Below are 18058 nucleotides of genomic sequence, written 5' to 3'. Positions count from 1 at the left end.
TACCTTGTGCTGTTACTGCGAGGTCTATAATTAATGTAGGTAAAGTGTCAAATACAGTGCCCAGCATGCATTTAGGAGCTCACTGAATGGCAATGATAGCTGAGACAACATGGAGCTGTTCCCTTGGCTCATCAAACTGGCTGTGAAGGGTGGACTTTGGCTCTTAGTGGCTACCTCATTGTCCATATTATCTAACTCAGTGCAGTAACTCAGAAGATCTTGATGTCTATCACTGTCTGCTGATTTGACTGTAAATCAAATGAGATTCATGATACATCTTGGGAGATTTCATATGCTTTGAGTTATTTTCAAACATAAATGTTGTGCAGTCTTGTATTAAGTCCAAATGGTGACTTTGAATTAGTGGTGTTTTCCTGAAGTATAGAACCAGCTATTACTGACTTGACTGAGGGTACTTGTAACTGACAATTGCAAGGTAAAGCAGTCTGATCACAGGTGTCTGAGTTAAAGACTGTAATATGTGATTAGGCCTATTTTTACATTAACTCTCATGTTAGTGATGGGTGTGCACAGAGAGTGAGATATTCTTCCCATGAGCCAAGTTCAAGATTCCTTACTTTCTGCTCAGAATTTTGCATGACCCATAGTTTCTTCTGATTTGCCATCTTGCACTTCTTCAACCCTCCTGAATAAAGTGGTCAGGAGGTCCCCCTAGAGCAAATACACATGACATCAGTCCTTGGTTTCAAAATCCCCATTTGTACCTCCTTGAAACATAAACTCATGCTGAGGCTTTCCTGGGAGAAGGAAGCCATCTCTAATTGAATCCTATTTTGGCACCTAAATCTCAATTCCATATACTCTAATGTGCTTTTCAAATTGCTCTGACCTGTTCCTTGGAGAAATGGCTGCTTTTGGGACTGGAGCAGGAAATATACTCAAGATGAACCTGAAACATCTTGTAGGGTCAGGAGTAAGGAAGTGTTATAAAAAAAAAAAAAAGATGGGGAGGAGAACCAGGGGGAAACATAAACCAATAGAAATAACACACAGTAGCCAAAGCTGGAACATTTTGAGCAACAAAATCAATAATAATGATATTGCATTATGATACAGAATATGAAATCAACATTCATGAGTCCATACTGATATAAATAAGTTAAAAAATAAGAGAAAAGAGACAAATATGCCATGCAGGGATGTTCACAGTAATTTTAGATACTGCAACATCAAAGAGGGAAGCATCAGTCCCCACTGCTGAAATCTGAACTGTGTGCCGGTGACTTCCTTGCCAACAAGACAGGATGGAAAGGGCGGGATTGGGAGAGGAAAGCATAGTTTTGCTGTGGAAGAATGTAACAAGCTACCACAACCAAACCATCAGCAGGGATAAGGCATGTTGAGAGTATGTACCTCTGATCTCATGGGAGAAGAATGGCTGTTTTCCTGTGTCGTCCTCCAGAAACACATACCTTCAGTCCAATAGTGAGAAAAGCATCAGATAAATGTCAGTTAAGAGACACTACAAAATACCTCACCAAAGCTGCACAAACTGTCAAGGTCATCAAAAATAGAAGGAATTTTATAGAAACTATCTCAGCCAAGAGAAGCCTGAGAAGATAAAATAAGGAAATGTCATGTGGTATTAGGGGGTGGTATGGGAGCACATTTTTGAAGAGGTGTGAACCTATTTCTCTAACTCTTATTGGAATAGGTTTATAGTGTTGTACATTGAAGTTGCCTCATCATAATAATGTATCAATAATGGCTCACTAATGGTAGCAAATGTATCACACTAATATAACATGTTAATAATAAGGGAATAAAACAGGGGATAGTAGTGTACAGAATATGTGGGACCACTTAGTATTATCTTTACAAATTTTCTAAAAATACAAAAGTGTTCTATAAATAACAGGTTGTTTTTTAAAATGCCCCAACCTTTCACATTAGTGAAGCATTTCCCCTTTATCTTTCAACTCATTACTTAAGAAACTTTTCTAATTCTTTTTTTTTAGATTTATTTATTTATTTATACAAGCACTGGGTACAGTCAGAAGCATGGGACGGTGAGAGAATTCACCATAGCCAGAGCGAGGAACAGAACAGGCAGACTGACAAAATACACTGCTGAGGGGAGTAGCACGGCAGGAGAGGTCTGCATGCCATGTTGGACCCTCGCCAGTGGCCAGGGATCGAACCAGTGCTGCAGAGGCTGCAGGCAGCTTCGTAGCCCAGCGCTTAACCACTGCGCCACCAGGGGAGGCCCGAAACTTTTCTAATTCTATGAAACGCAATGGGTCTCTCCTTCCACTTATATCTACAGGACTAGGTACTTAAACAATACGGTGTTAATTTTCATTATTTTACTTATTCCTTCATTCATTCAACCAACATCACTTGTTGCCAACAGAGCTATGAACACACAACCAACTACTCTTAATTCTGAATAAGCTTAGAGTTCCCTGGGGTCACAGACTTGTGGTTACAGTTTGTACATGCAAGAAAATGTGTCAGATGTAAAGAGAATGAACAATGGTGAGAGTGAGGGGGTGATCCCTAAGGAAATGACATTTGCATTGAGTTCAAAGGAGAGCTAAATGGGAGAATGCTTTTGTGTTGGGAAAGTGGCAGAGAGACTGGCAGTATGAAAGATATGTAGGAGAAATTGCGCATGAAAGGTTCTGAGGCCAAAAGCGAGTGGCATCACCAGCATAAAACATCATTATGACTGGATATTAATGTGAACGACATATGTGGACTCGGTGTCAGGTTCAGTGCTAACCCCTGTCCACTTGTTGTCTCTGTACTCACCCAACCCGATGACAAGGGGTAATTAATCTCATTTTACAGACGAGGAGACTGAGTCACCCAGAGAATAAGTGACAAAACTGACGTTCCAACTAAAGCAGGCTAGTTTGAAAACCCAAACTCTTCTCTCTCATTGAGGGAGGCAGAATTAGGCGATCTTAAGTGAGAAATTCTTCTGAGCATTTCTTTCATGTTAAATCAGAGTTTCTCGATCTGAGCACCGTTGGCATTGGGAAGCAGATAATTCTTTGTTGTGGGAGCTGTCCTGTGCATTGTGGGATCCCCAATCACCTCCCCCTAGAGGCCAGTAGCACACTGTCCTCCATTAATTACTGAATTAGAATGCCTCCTGGCCTTATCAGATACCATGGGAGGGAAGGCAAAAAGCAGAAACACCCCACCGCCCACCCCGGCCTTCAGAACCACTGCATTACACTATTCTCAGGCAGGACGGAGATGTGTGTTAGTTTTCCCTCCTCCTACTTTCTCTCCTTCCCTCCCTCACTTATCTCCTTTTGTTCCATAGTACCCGTTTGTATGTGTTATTAACCTCTCTCTTCCAATTTATAACAATATTTTGTATACAGTGGGCCCTTAACAAGTACTTGCTTAATTTCTGCCAACTGAATCCTAAATGCCAAGTACCCTAAATATTATGGGCCAATTCCTGTCAATAGTATTCCTGAATTACAAACTTGATTTGGGGAAAATTAATTCTTAGTTTCTGGCCATTTGGAGTATCTTGTGCCCCTAGATAAATAGCTTAGTTGCTATCCTATGGTACAAAATATCTACCTGAATGCTCCCCAACCTTTAGACTGTCCCAAGAGTGCACCTGTTAGGAACTTAGTGGAAACTGACATTACATGAGGTTGCCAATAAATGTTGCTGAAGCATGACTGACCTGCAACAATTAATTGAAGCAATATGCATGGGTCTGTGATTTAACATGCCATTTAAAGCACATATCCATTTCCTCCAGTAAGTCTTTTCATCATTTCTAGATGAGCTGTAGTTTGGGAAATGAACCCCCCACTACATTTTCTCTTCGACCTCCTTGCGAGTACGCAGCCAGTAAGAGGTAGAGCTAATTTCAGGGCAGTTTCTTTGCCACTACAAGTTCTATATCCCAGCATGTCAGTTGGTTGTCATTAGAGGGAACTCAGAGAATTCTAAATGCAAAGATAACACAAGAGAGAGTTCTCAAAATATAATGCATTTAAATCAGGCAGAGTCTTATTTTATGTTAACTGCAGGCATTCTCTGTTCCTCTGCATCTCATTACATACAGCCTGGAATTGTCACCTCTTGAGGGCTATTCTTTGGTGTTCTTTGTTGCATTTGAAGCACGGTGCTATAATGTCAAGATTACACATAGCTTTTTTATTATTTTGCATACATACTTGCATATGTGGGTATTTTATGTACTAGGAGAGAAACTCAGTGATTATACTTCATGGAAACTATTTCTATCATTTTTCTCTTTCCACAACCCCTCCACATGTTCTGCCACAGACCTGAGTGGCCATTGACTCATTACTAATCAGTGTCCCTTTTCTTTCTTCCTTGCCAGAAGGAGGGACATGTGAAGTGATAGCAGCTCACAGATGTTGTAATAAGAATCGCATTGAGGAGCGATCGCAAACAGTCAAGTGCTCCTGTCTCCCTGGGAAAGTGGCTGGAACGACAAGAAATCGACCTTCCTGTGTGGATGGTAAGTAACTGGTTTTATACCTCTCTTTCTTGGTGTTCATCTGTGTTTTCACCATGCATAAATTGATATGTTTTATCATATCCTTATCTATATAAAGATCAAGGTAATGAATAAGTTATATTCAAAATGCAAGGTGACCAAAATGTCAGTGTTGCTGAGTTTGCGAAATGTGTGCTGATTATCTACTTACCCAGATCACAGTCTGGATCAACATGGGTGGCTCCGCCAATGCAGGGGAGCAGACAGCTAGACTACAAGAGTTGTTCCGTAGTCTCAGAGGAGGAAATGCTTGGCCCTAGAAGCAAATAAACATTATAAAACCATCATGGTTTCTCATATTCTCTGCCAAAGAAAGTATTGGGTCTGCTAACTATAAATCTCCATTTTTTGGTTTTCTGTTTGTTTTTAACTCTAATGATCTAGAAATAGAACTGCCTTCAGGAGTTGGATGCAGGAACCAAAGAGTGATACATTGTCTCTGCTGGCAGAGAGGCAAATGGCATCTGGTCCTAAGTTTCTGTTAGAAGTGTAAGCCCATTATGATCATTTTTGTCTCTCAGAACAAGTTTGTTTGACTTTGGAGACTCTAAAGTCTACTGTGTTAAGTTCAGAGAGGAAGACTGTGAGTGTCTGTCTTCTAAATAGTCAATAATTTTATAGGGGCAAGCTGATTGCTTATAGGTCCCATAGCATTCCACTCACCCAAAATCCCTGAGTTGAGTCCTATGTCTGCCATTGATATGAAAAATTGTTTATGGTTTAGATCTTGGCATGCACATTAAATTAGAAAGAATGGACAAAAGTTAATAATTCCCGAATAGAATGGGAGCTATGAAATTAGACAGATAGGAATAGCATCCCAACTCTGCCAGTTACTAATCAAAGTTACTAATCAACTAAATCACATTTGCTTACTAACCTGTTTCCTGCTCTGTAAAATGGGGAATCATCATTGTTTCCACTTCATACGATTGTGGTGAAGATTAAGGAAGTCATGTGTTCCATGTGTTTTGTGTAATATCTGGTTCCTATCAAGTGCTCAATGATGGTATCTATTTCTTTTTTTTTTTCAATCTTTTAAATTTATTTATATATATTTCACATCTTTATTCATTTTTGTACAATATTTGCTTTCTCCTCTCAGTTGCAGTCCCCGTAAAATTCCCACCACCAATTTACCCTTGCACCAGAGTCCCTTGTGGGTATCTATTTCTTATCTTACTAATAAGTGTGGAGTTTTTTTTTTCTTTTCTTGGAACTGCCTCTATCTAATTGCCTTGGATATCGTGCGTAAGTCATCTTCAGGAATGTATGCTTACTGAAGACATGCAATGATGTATTCAAATCATTCATGATATTATTGCTCAGAGATTACCACTGATTTCTAAGATAATATGTTGGTACATGTCATCCCAGTCTTAAACCATCACTAGGGAGAAACTGATATTGTAGGTATTTTATTGAACTAAAATGTTAGAGTACTACTTATTGAAAGCTTGTTTTATTTACTGTATAATGAACATTTTCAAACTTAATACATATTCTTCAGAGACATTATCTTCAATAGCAACGTGGGACTTCAGGGGTAGATGCACTATTGATCTAACTGTCCCCTCTACTTGGTACATTTACCTTGTCTCATAGACTCCTCTTTCTCAGCCTATGAATGGATAGAAACCGCTTTTTTCCATGACACTGGTTAATAGTCCATACACCACATCTGTTCTGAATGTATTTTATACATGCTAAATTTCCCATGATAAGTGTTCCAATTGCTGTTATTTTCTTTCCTCTGAAATTGCAAGTCACTGACCTTAGAGTAATTTTGAAAGTAGAGAAATGATGATTTTTAAAGTAAGCATATATTGATTTTTATTCAAAATCTAAAACCAGGTGTTTTATTTCTTTTAAACAGGACATAAACATTGCAGTACAAACTTAACTTATTCAGATGCATAACATAGATTTGGAGAAATTTTTAAGCAGTGTACTTTCTATTTAAAAATGATTTTGTATCGGGGGCCTCCCTGGTGGCACAAACGGTTGTGTCAGCACTGTGAGGCAATCCACAGCTACTGCAGCATGAGTTCGATCCCTAGCCAGGGAGCTACCCACATGGCACAGCAGACCTCTCCTGTCTCATCCACTGCTCCCCTCAGCAGTGTGTTTCAGTCAGTCCGCCTGTTCTGCTCCCCAATCTGTCTCTGGTGAATCCTCTCACCCCCTCACACACTTCTGGCTTGTACCCTAGTTCTTGTATGCATAAATTGATAAATCTTTAAAAAAAGATTTTGTGTTACCTAATAACTGTAAAAATATATATACTCAACAGCTTAAATTACAGAATTATCATTTATAGGTATTTTAAAAATCATTACACCATTGATCTTATGCTTAGCACTATTCTAAAGAAGCATAAGTCATTACATTCTGACTCACAGTCTGTCATGTTTTATTAATTACTCTATAACCCCCAACTCAGAGGAGGAGGGAATACCTTGCTTAATATCTTTGATTGAGAGCAACTAAGAATATAATATATAGTCTTCACATAGTCTCCCATTATTTCCCAGGGATTAAGTTTACAATCAAATAAAAACTCATAAATAAGATGATAATTCAAAACATTATTTAAAGGAAGAATTTTTCCAACAATATGGTAAAAAAATAAACAAAAAATAAGGAGGCTTGTGAGGCTATGTGGTTATTCTAACTGATCTATAATGGCATAAAAATTGTTCTGAAAGTTTTATAAATAATGAGATATGATTAATAACAATAAAAGTAAAGATGAACATCTTTTGAAGGCTTACCATGTTCTACTCTTCCATCTACTTCAAGTCAATTCATTCATTAATTCTAACCCCAACCCCATGAGGTTCTAGAATTTCCTTTATACTCAGGGGGAAACTGGGGCATAAAGACAAGTCTGCTTGTCTTTTAGCAACCTGCTAAAAATTTTGCAGAAGAAGTGACAGAGTCAGAAGGTCAGCCTGGGCTACCTGACATTGTGACTCTCCACTTATCAAGTATAGGCAAACCAGGATCTAACTTTAACTCTAGTCATATTCCAAAGGCTTTTGTGCAAAATGCCAAAATATCCCAGTGAAGGAAATCCAACAAAGTGAAGGTAGCCTAACCAGCACAGAACATCCAGTACTTTGGACAATACCTGCCCGTTCCCTTTCTGTGCCATAGAGGAGATTGATTGTCCTTCTTAAGGTCATTGCCATAAAGTAACTAGAAGCATATTTGTATTTTTTTTCAGTATTATAGAACATTTGAGGATTTACAGGGCAATGAGTGTGATAAAGTGAGTATTTTGGGAGCAAATTTTTGTTCTTGATTTATTTAGGTTTTTATTATATTAGTTATGTCTGTTTCTAGCTTGGACAAATATGTGAAAAAAAAATCAAATCATTTCAACTACTGGTTACTAAGGGAGGTCCTTTAATGTATTGTGGATTTTAGTATCAGTCTAAGTAAGAAAAATCTCCGTGATAAATTCATGAGTCTTTCATAAATTCATCCTTTTCATTCAGTGTAAATTAGAACCAATTCAATGACTGTGATTGCTAATGAACCTTACTTGGTGCTGTTTCTTAAACTAGATTACTAGTCCAAGGAAGCAACATGAAGAGGCCAACTTATATCACAGAACTTCCTAACTTTCACAGCTATAGTAACTCCACGTTTTTTAAAGTATATGGTTCACAAATGAAATTCATCATACTTCTGGATGGCTAGCTACTTCTGTGCAGAAACAAACAATCCACATTATACTAACAATCCACATTAAACAATCCACATACACTCTGCTTATGGTAGATTGAAATTCTACATTTTTTTCAAGTTTCACTGAGATTCCAGAGTCAGAATCTCTACCAAAAACAAAATTGTTTCTGGAGTTGTACCTTTAGAAAATACAAGGCAAAAATTACTTGACCATATATCAATATATTCTGTAGAGACAGCCCTGGTAGAGAAAAAAGTCTGAGAACTGAAGGAAATCTGAAATTCAACAGTTTTCTATAGAAGAGTATGACATATATATGAGAGATACTACCTTAAAAACTTTTCTTAGCCTTTCAAAGCATGATAACATATTAAAGACTCTGGGAAGTCCTGCAGATAGGAAACTTGTTGAAATTTAACACAGTATTTCCCAAACATTCTGGTTACCATGAAATGGACTTTGGACCGTGCTAGTAAAGACTGTATGGATTGTATTTTTAATTTTTTTTTCCAGGACTGCTTCCAAGGCCTATGGATAATTCCTCTGCCAGTAGTTTGGTGTTTTTCCTAAGACAGACTGACAAAACACAGCACAATAGGACCTGGCAGTAGGTGATTTGTAGTAACTCATTGACATCCTGTTCAGTTGTAGTTTGGAAATCATCTAGAGACCTTTCAGAACAAGCTTTGTATGAAAAATCTTAAGCCCTTATATCTATTCACAAACATGAAACATTTTAGGGGACAGAGAAGATCACCTATTCGGTTCCACCATTTGTTACTTGTCCTCCATACACAATGAAATTCCAAGATAATGAATTGCTATAGTGAATCAGGGGTGCACATCATAGCAGTGGTCTGTGCTCCCTTCATTACAATCCCTGCCTGAAACTTGCCTTTTCCTTTCAAGGCAGACTCTAGTTTGTTTAATAGACAGAATGTTAAGCTCCATTGCTCATCAGGAGTTACTTTTGAATGATTTCATGGTTCATATTAGAAGAGGGTCTTTTATAACATTGTCATGAAAATTGTCAGTTACAGGCATTGTTTCTGAATATTATGTAAATTTTCCTTTGCTCCCCTGTTTGGCACCTAATCATGTCAAGGAATATCAGTGACCCCAATCTACATTACTAAGAGGATTAAGAGGAAGGATGTACAAGAACTGACAAAACTTTTTATACTGTCTATTAAAAGATCTGTCTCCTATTTGTTCCTTCTCATAATAAATAGAACAGGAATTCAGTCTTCAGATATTTCCAGACCTTTAAGAGTGGGTGTCAGCTTTCTTTCTTTCTTTCTTTCTTTTTTAGCTTAGGGTAGCAGTTCCCACCTAACAGCCCATTTGCAGAAACCATCCTTGGGTAGGCAAAGTAATGGAAAAATTGGCTTGCAGTGCCTGTGAATGGGGCATCCCAGTTTCCCACAGGCCTCCCACTCACTATTCAACACCTGACTCTGGCACATTGATATTACCTGTCTGATCCCTGAAGACATTAGAACAAATGGCTCTTGGCTCATAGAATCATTTACTTGCTATTAATAAGCAAATTAATGTGTTTGGGAAAATATTTGCTCTATGATATAAAGTTAATGCATATAATCAAATGTAAATAGAAATGTCTTGTCTACAAAAACAAGAAAGAAAGGGTAAAAATAAAAGTAATAATCCAGCTCCTCACACGTCCCAAAACTTTCTTATATCAGTTGCCAGAATGAATCATGCTTGCCAGATTTCTGCACATCTCTACAGAAAATATATATGCACATGAAGATCTTCAGATGCAAACATATAAAGCCTTACAAATCAAAAAGATGTCATATTTTATAAAATATTCTCAATCTATACTTTTAATGTAAGGAAATATCTGAAATAGTTCACTTTTTGAGGAAATAGTAACTGGTAACCATGGAAAAATGCTCACTGAATTGAAGAAATATAAATTAAACACTAAAATGCAATGTTTTATCAATCAAATTGGCAGAGATGAAAAGTTTGGTAATACTCAATATAAAGGAAGGAGGGGAGAAAAATTACATATAAATCATATCCAGTGATAAATGGCCTATAAACTCAATTAGTTAGTCACTTTATTTTATTTGGTTCATCAAAAGGGGAGAAGATAAATAGGAAATTTTTTAATGAGACTGGATGATTGAAGAGCACAATACAAATTACATTCACTAAAACTACTTGCAGTGACTTTATTTAGCAATAGTTCATGGGCACATAATGCCCTTCATTTCCTCCGCAGGATCAAGTTCATGAAGCTGAGTATCATCTATATGTGAAATGATATTCAGTGTATATACTTAATCTATAAATGTATGACCTAAATATAGTAAGGGCTATTATAAATCCTTCTTTGTAGCCACGTAGGAGCTACAAAATTTTCTGAACAAATGATGTGTGTATGTATGTGTGGGGTGTGTATGGTGGAGGGGAGAAATCATGATATGACACCCTCCAAATCCTTGTCAGTTATTTAGCAGAAATGTACTTGGTTATAATACACAATTCCAAATCCATCAAAAATAAAATTTTCCTAGTATCTCCAAAGTTATTGGTTTCTATTTATCTCCAACGAGCTCAGCTGTTTTCTAAGACCTATTTTTGTCTGATATGAGAACACTTTTAATCAATTCTTATTTTTTTTCCAGAAAGGGGGAAAAATGTTGTTCTAAATTTAAGGAGTCAGCTTCTCATCCCTCTTGCTGGGCTCCAGTGTAGATAAGGAGAGATTTCAGGGTCCTATGTTATTAATGTGCTGTCCATATGAATAACGAGCAAGACTTGAGAATTATTCCACACTTCTGGGAGGATATATAGCCCTGTCCTTCTGCAACAGCACTGGAAGCTACTGAAGGTATTTGTACATTTCTATATAGAAGAATCTGATAATTTCACCCAAGGAAGTGGTAAAACATATCCCTTTTGATGCCTGTGTAGAAATTTATACAGAAGCATATACTTTGAAAAAAAATAATGATAATCCATTCTTTCAAGCTCCTTGCATTTTTGAGTGTCTAGCTCAACTCAAACAGCAGAAGAAGACTCACCCACTAACTGAGAAAAGATATTAAGTGTTTAAGTTCAAAGGTCATTCAGAAACCCAGATATAAAATAGAAGAATTAGTTTATTCCTGCCCAAGACTAACATGAATACAGTGAGCTGAAGGAGGAAAAAGCAAGGACTACCTGGTTACTAGAAAATGTAGTCCACTGGAACAAAAGCTGTTGGCCACTGCTACCAGAGAGCTATGTTACCACCTGTAGATTCATCTTCCCAGTCACCATCCAAGTGTGTACTATACATGATAGTTCAACACATTCTCTTCATGTGCTTCTGGTTGCCTTCCAATGATAACCATCGATGAGTTGCAGCTAGCATTTTGCATGCTGATTGTCCCACAGGACTCATAATCACTGATGTCCTCAAACATCCATAACTTTCCACTCAGCATAGGTGACGTCACCTTCAGGATACTTCTGAACCCCAGGAAGTGAGAGGAGGCATCTGGGAGTTTTAATGGGTGGGGTGGACATAGAAAGGATATTTCATGTGACAACTACACAAGGCAAAATGGAACCAAGATTTCCACCTGTGCTATGACACTGGTAGAACACTCTCACCTTCCCTAACCCCTCATATTTCATTTATAATCCTTGGTTGTATTTGCTACTTTCATCATGTGTCACTTAAAAAATTAAGGATGTAATACAATGAATTAAAATTAAATGCACATCATGATCAAGTGGGATTTATACCAGGGACTCAAGTATGGTTCAACGTCTGCAAAATAATCAGTGTCATTCAACATATCAAGAAAAGGAAAATCATAAAATTATATTCATAATCTCTTTATAACAAAAACTCTCAAAAATAGTGATAGAAGGAATATAACTCTACATAAATAAGGTCATATTTCATAAATCCACAGCTAATCTCATATTCAGTGGTAAAAATAAACAAAGCATTTTCTCTAAAACCCATGTACAAGACAAGATTATCACCTTTAACCACTGCTATTCAACATAAAAGTAATGGAAGTCCTAGCTGGAGTGATTAGGCAAGGAAAGGATCTAGAAGGATTCCAAATTGGGAAAAAAGAAACAAAATTATAACCATTTGCAAATGACATGATAATTTACAAATAAAATCATAAAGACTACACTAATAAAAAAATATTAGATACAACAAATCAGTAAAGTGGTAGGCTACAAAATCAATATACAAAAATTAGACATGTTCCTATATGTGGACAACAAACTAGAAAAGAAAGAAATCAAGAAAATAATCCCATTTACAATACCTTCAAAAGATTTATGTACCTAAGAATAAATCTAACAAAAGAGGTAAAAGACCTGTGCATACAAAAAAAAAAAAAAAAAAAGAAAAGAAAAGATGAATTGTTGTTGAAAGAAATAAAGAACACAAAGACATGGAAAAATATATCCTGCTGTGGATTGGGAGAATTAACACTGTTAAAATGGTCATCTTGATTGGAGTAATGTACAGATTCAATGCACTACAGATACAGTGACATTTTTTAAAGAAATCGAAGAAGCATTACTGAAATTTTATGGAGCCACAAGACTCCTTATAGCCAAAACAATCCTGACTCCCTGACTTCAAATTACACTTATAGTAAACAAATTGGATAACCTCAAACTGAAAAACTTATGCATACACACACACACACACACACACACAAAATCATTAAAATGAATAGATACTATACTGAATGGGAGAAAATATTTGCACATCATATGTTTTATAAGGAACTAATAGCCAAGATCTGCAATGGGTCCATACAACTGAATGACAAGAAAACAACCCGAAGGATGGGCAGGAAAGCTAAATAAACATTTCCCCAAAGAAGACATACAGATGGCCAATAGGCACATAAAGAAATACTCATCTCAGTTATCATGATGGAAATGCAAATGAAAACAACCATGAAATACCACCTCACACCCCTGAGAATAGCCTTACATTAAAGAGCAGAAGCAACAAATGTCAGTAAGGATGTAGAGAAAAATTAACCCTTGTATACTGTTGTTGGGAATGTCGATTGGTCCAATCCCTAGAGAAAGCAGTATAGAGGTTTCTCAAAAACTTAAAAATAGATCTACCATATAATACAGTGATTCCTTTCTGAGGTATCTACCTGAAAAATACAGAAGCAAGTTCAATGTAGGACTACTTTCAATAGCCAATTTAAGGAGACAAATTAAACACCCAATAACATATGAATGGATTAAGATATGGTAAATATACACAGTAGAATAGTGTTGAAAGTGTGCACTCAACAATGAAAAAAGAAGATGAATTCTTGCCATTTATGATAACATGGGTGAAAATGGAGGGGATTATGCTAGGGGAAATAAGTCAGAGGAGAAAGACAAATATCTGATGATTTTACTCACATGTGGAATGTAGAGAAACAAAGCAAAGCAATAGACAAAACTGGTCCAAACAAATGTGAGAAATTCAACTGTAGAACTGAGGCTACTTTTCTCCATTCCCTAATTTCAATACTACCATAATCTAGACTTTTATCTTCACCCTAATTATTCCATGTAATTAAAATGTGTCCTCACCAATTTTCTCTTACCCGTCTGAATCTGACTTCATTTTCCAACTTGCCCCACCAACTCCAGAGGTCCTCCCTCAAACCACAAGGCCTAGAGCAAATATATGCTCCCTTCTGCATCCTTATAGTATCCTATACAACATTTATCAAAGTTTATTATAAGTGTATCCTAACCTTTTATTTGCTTGTCATCTGTGCTAGAGAGACTCAACCATTTATTCAACAATAATTTTGAAGCATTGACTAAATGCTATAGCTTATTCCAAACACTTGGTCACAAGATGATGAATCAAGATACTCCCTTGTTGTCATGGGACTTATAGTCCATAGGAGAGACAACTTAATCTAATCAAAAGTATAAATGTACAAGTAGAAATTGCACTTTGAGAAGGAATAGAATTCATTCTCTCTTTTTTTAAGATTTTATTTTTATTTTTTATTTTTTTTATAATAAATTTTATTTTTATATTCCCCATACAATTTCAACCCCCCCATTTTGACCCCAATCCGAGGAGCTATATTACAAAGAGTCTGAAGGAGTCTGGGAAGCTGAGATTTCTGTGAAGAAGTGAAAACAGGTCTGAGATGTGAGGTATGACTCAAGCCAGTCAAGTGAGGAGCATTCCAGGCAAAAATAACAGCATTAGCAAAAGCCTTGGGATGTGATGAAGAACTTGAGAGAAAGCCATCAGAGCTGAAACCAAAGCATGATATGAGAGAGGATGCTGGAAAGAAAAGCTGGATAAAACAATAGTATTGTAAAGGACCTGTGTATCTGCATTTCCTAATATAGTTCTTAAAACTGAAGCATGTGAATCCAGTACTTAGAGAAGGCAGCAATGCAGGCGGCTACTGCTTGAAATTGGATGTTAAATCAACTTGGAATTTTGTGAGGCAATAGCATTGAGAGTCCTCTACTGAAAAAAAGAATCTCACTGTATGGTCTGATAACAGATTTTCAAACCTCTGTATTAACACTTCAGACAACACCAAAGCAAAGCAAATCAAATTGCCTTTTTGATATCTCCACCTTCCATCTACTCTTATTCACACGATTGCTGTCATCTCAATGCCTCACACTCTCTTCTGCTGGACACTGGCACTGATACAAAGATTCATAACCGCCACCAAATCAAACAAAACCTTCTCATAGAAATTCAAAGTCCCTGATTTTTAATTCTACTCTCTGACTTTAGAAAACAATCCAGATAGCAGGTTATGTATGTGGGAAGGGCCATCAGGGCGCAGGGCTTCCAACAGGGAATATATTTAAACATTGTGGATAACTGCATGCTCATGTTACTTCACTTCCTTTCTGATTACCATGTATCTTGGTTGTCTGCAATTTGTTCCCTTATGAATTGGCAATGCTGTGCTATATACATCCTCCACCCAAAGAAGTGCCTCCATAGCACCTAGAGTAAAAGATGCCTTGCCAACTCATTCCTGAATTCTGACAAAATAAAATGTAATGCAGGCATTATGTGAGTCTATTTTGAGAGAGATGAGAGAAAAATGGTTGTTTCTCACATTACCAAGTCCTGCTGCCTTCACAATCTTCAGGCACATTGGGGCTCCCTGATGGTGCAAGGGGTTAAGCACTGCACTATGAAGCAATCCGCAGCCTCTGCAGCACAAGTTCAATCCCTGGCTGGCCGGGGAGCAACCCACATGGCACAGCAGACTTCTCCTTTCTCGTCCACTGCTCCCCTCAGCAGTGTATTTCGGTCAGTCTACCTGTTCTGTGCCCCACTCTGTCTCTGGTGAATCCTTTCACCCCCTGCATCTCTGTACCCCAGCTCTTGATGCGTAAATAAATAAATCTTTAAAAAAAATATCTTCAGGCACATGGGTTACACATAAGTAAATAAATTTTAAAAAAAAGATAGTTCTGCTGCAGAAGAAAAAAAAAAGAATGCAGTAAAACTATGTAACCCTTGTACACTCTAGAAATTGTCCATTGTACTCAATAGCCCTTATGGACAAATTATAACAAAAACTACAAGAACTGAAAGTGGTTTAGCACTGCACATCAGACAGCACCTGAGAACATTACCAGTATTCTCATGTTTAATCTTTACCACAACACAAGAGATAGACACTATTATTTTTATTCTTTTCTGCTGTTAAGGAAACCCAAAGCTCAAAATGAGAAGTTCACACAACTACCGGGTTTGTAGAGCAAGGATTCAATCTCAGTGATCTGAGAGCAGCAACCACGTAAGATATTCAGATTGAATTCATTCCCAAACCCACAAATAGAAGATTCCAATGGCAAAGCAATATGGAATCACAGGGGTGATCAGAGACCTGTATTTCAACCTTGATTTTTCCACAGTTCAATCAGCATGATTTCCTCCTACAACTATAGTTTTCCTCCCTGTAAAAAAGAGCTGATCAGAGTTGCTGAAAATATTAAATGACATAATTGATATAAATAAAAAAATGTAATTTAATCTTTAGGTACAAAGTGAGTCTTCAATTATATTAGCCATAATAAATTCATGATTATTTGGGGAAAGTATTAAATATATGTTTTCATAAGTGAGTACATTTCCAGATTTTAAGATTAAAAAAATATTATCCCTTTTCCACCCCTTCCCTCTCAGAATGTCCCTAATTTATGGTTGCATACTAATTTTTTTTTTTAATTTTCTAGAGGCATGTCTTATTTATTTATTTATTTGTTTGTTTGTTTGCTTAGTTTATACATGCACTGGGTACAGTCAGAAGCGTGGGAGGGTGAGAGAATTCACCAGAGCCAGAGCGGGGAGCAGACCAGGCAGAAGGAGCGAAGTACACTGCTGAGGGGAGCAGCGGGCGGCAGGAGAGGTCTGCGCACCATGTGGGGACCCTCCTCCGGTGGCCGGGGAGCAGCCGGGGATCGAACCGGCATCGCAGTGGCCGCGGGCAGCTTCGCAACCCAGCGCTCAACCGCTGCGCCACCGGGGAGGCCCCTAATTTGTTTTTTAATTATTATTGCTATTGTTTTTTTTTTCTGGACCCCTTAATTGGTTCCCCTATATTCCTCCTATAAATGAAGCCATCTGAACTTTTTCTTTTTCCTTCTGGCTTTTTTCACTGAGCATGATCCCTTGTAGCTATACCCATGGTGCTGCAAAAGGCATGAGTTTATCTTTTTTGATTGCTGAATAGTATTCCATTGTGTCTATGCCACATCTTCTTGATCCAGTCATCTCAAAACAGGGGAGAGAAGGGCACAAGGGACTATGGTCATGGGAATTTTACAGGGAATACACAATGATGTAGAAGATATAAATTTAACACTTAATTAAAAAATGAGTCAGAACTGGGATTTTCATTGTAGTACCTATACTTACGTATCTCTTTTTCACTTGGTTATCTACAACAACCACAAAAAAACATTAAAGCCTTTAAAAATATGTGTAGGAAAATGAAAGCAGACTGGATGATAATATAAAAATTGTTTCCAGGGAGGCATAAAGAGAGAAGACAAGTTGAATGTTATGTACTTGTTTAACATTCAGAAGTGAAGATATTGAGGATGTCATTTTCTAATGCTGTTCTAAATAATAGGAGACTCCCATTTTCCAAGCCTGTTGGTACCTGTAAGCATCTCTGAGATTGAAAGTTCTTATAAGCACAATAGGTTTCAGAAAGGAACAATTAGAGTGCATGTCATTGAAGATAGGGCTTGTTTATTGCAGATTGGTCTTCTCCTGGCTTCGATCACCTCTCCACCTTCATCCCAGGGCTACCTTTTCTCACTGTAGACACTCTGCCTAGGTTACTTCATTCATTCATCCATTCTCATGGCTTCAGAAACACAAACAGCTCTCATTTAATTTAATCCATTCCTCCAGTCTTCAGTCCTTTTTATTCAGGCAGTCATCATACATCTCCATTTGGATTTCACAAAGACAGCCCAAATTAAATATGCTCAAAATGGAGCACTCTTTCTATCAGCCTGATTACTCAAGCATGTTTCCTATATCAATGACTAGTACCTGCATTGCGATGCAGTCAATGTTCATGTCTCCCCAAATTTCATATGTTGAAATCATAACCCCCTAGGAGATGGCATTAGGAGGAGGGACTCTTCGGGGAACTGTTGTGTCAAGAGGGTGAAGACCTTATGAATGGGACTAGTACTCTTCGAAAACAGGGCCCAGATAGATCTCTCTCCTTCTGTCATGTGAGGATACAAGGAAAATTGTAGTCTGCAACCCAAAAGAGGCCTTCACCTTCTTTCTGACA

At 37.4% G+C, this 18058-nt stretch overlaps 1 protein-coding gene across 1 annotated transcript in view; it reads left to right on the top strand.

Annotated features, from left to right (window-relative positions):
* The window catches only part of TAFA1 (TAFA chemokine like family member 1), a gene marked incomplete at both ends in the record, with an annotated part of 502429 nt that overhangs the window by 396307 nt on the left and 88064 nt on the right, over positions 1-18058 (top strand). The window contains one exon of the mRNA XM_084248256.1: positions 4346-4486. Coding sequence (XP_084104382.1) covers positions 4346-4486 — 141 coding nt within the window. The remainder of the gene's footprint in view (positions 1-4345; positions 4487-18058) is intronic.

The sequence above is a fragment of the Talpa europaea genome, assembly GCF_964194135.1.
Source record: "Talpa europaea genome assembly, chromosome: 11".
NCBI classification, from domain to species: Eukaryota; Metazoa; Chordata; class Mammalia; order Eulipotyphla; family Talpidae; genus Talpa; species Talpa europaea.
This window is presented reverse-complemented; position numbering and strand designations above follow the sequence as displayed.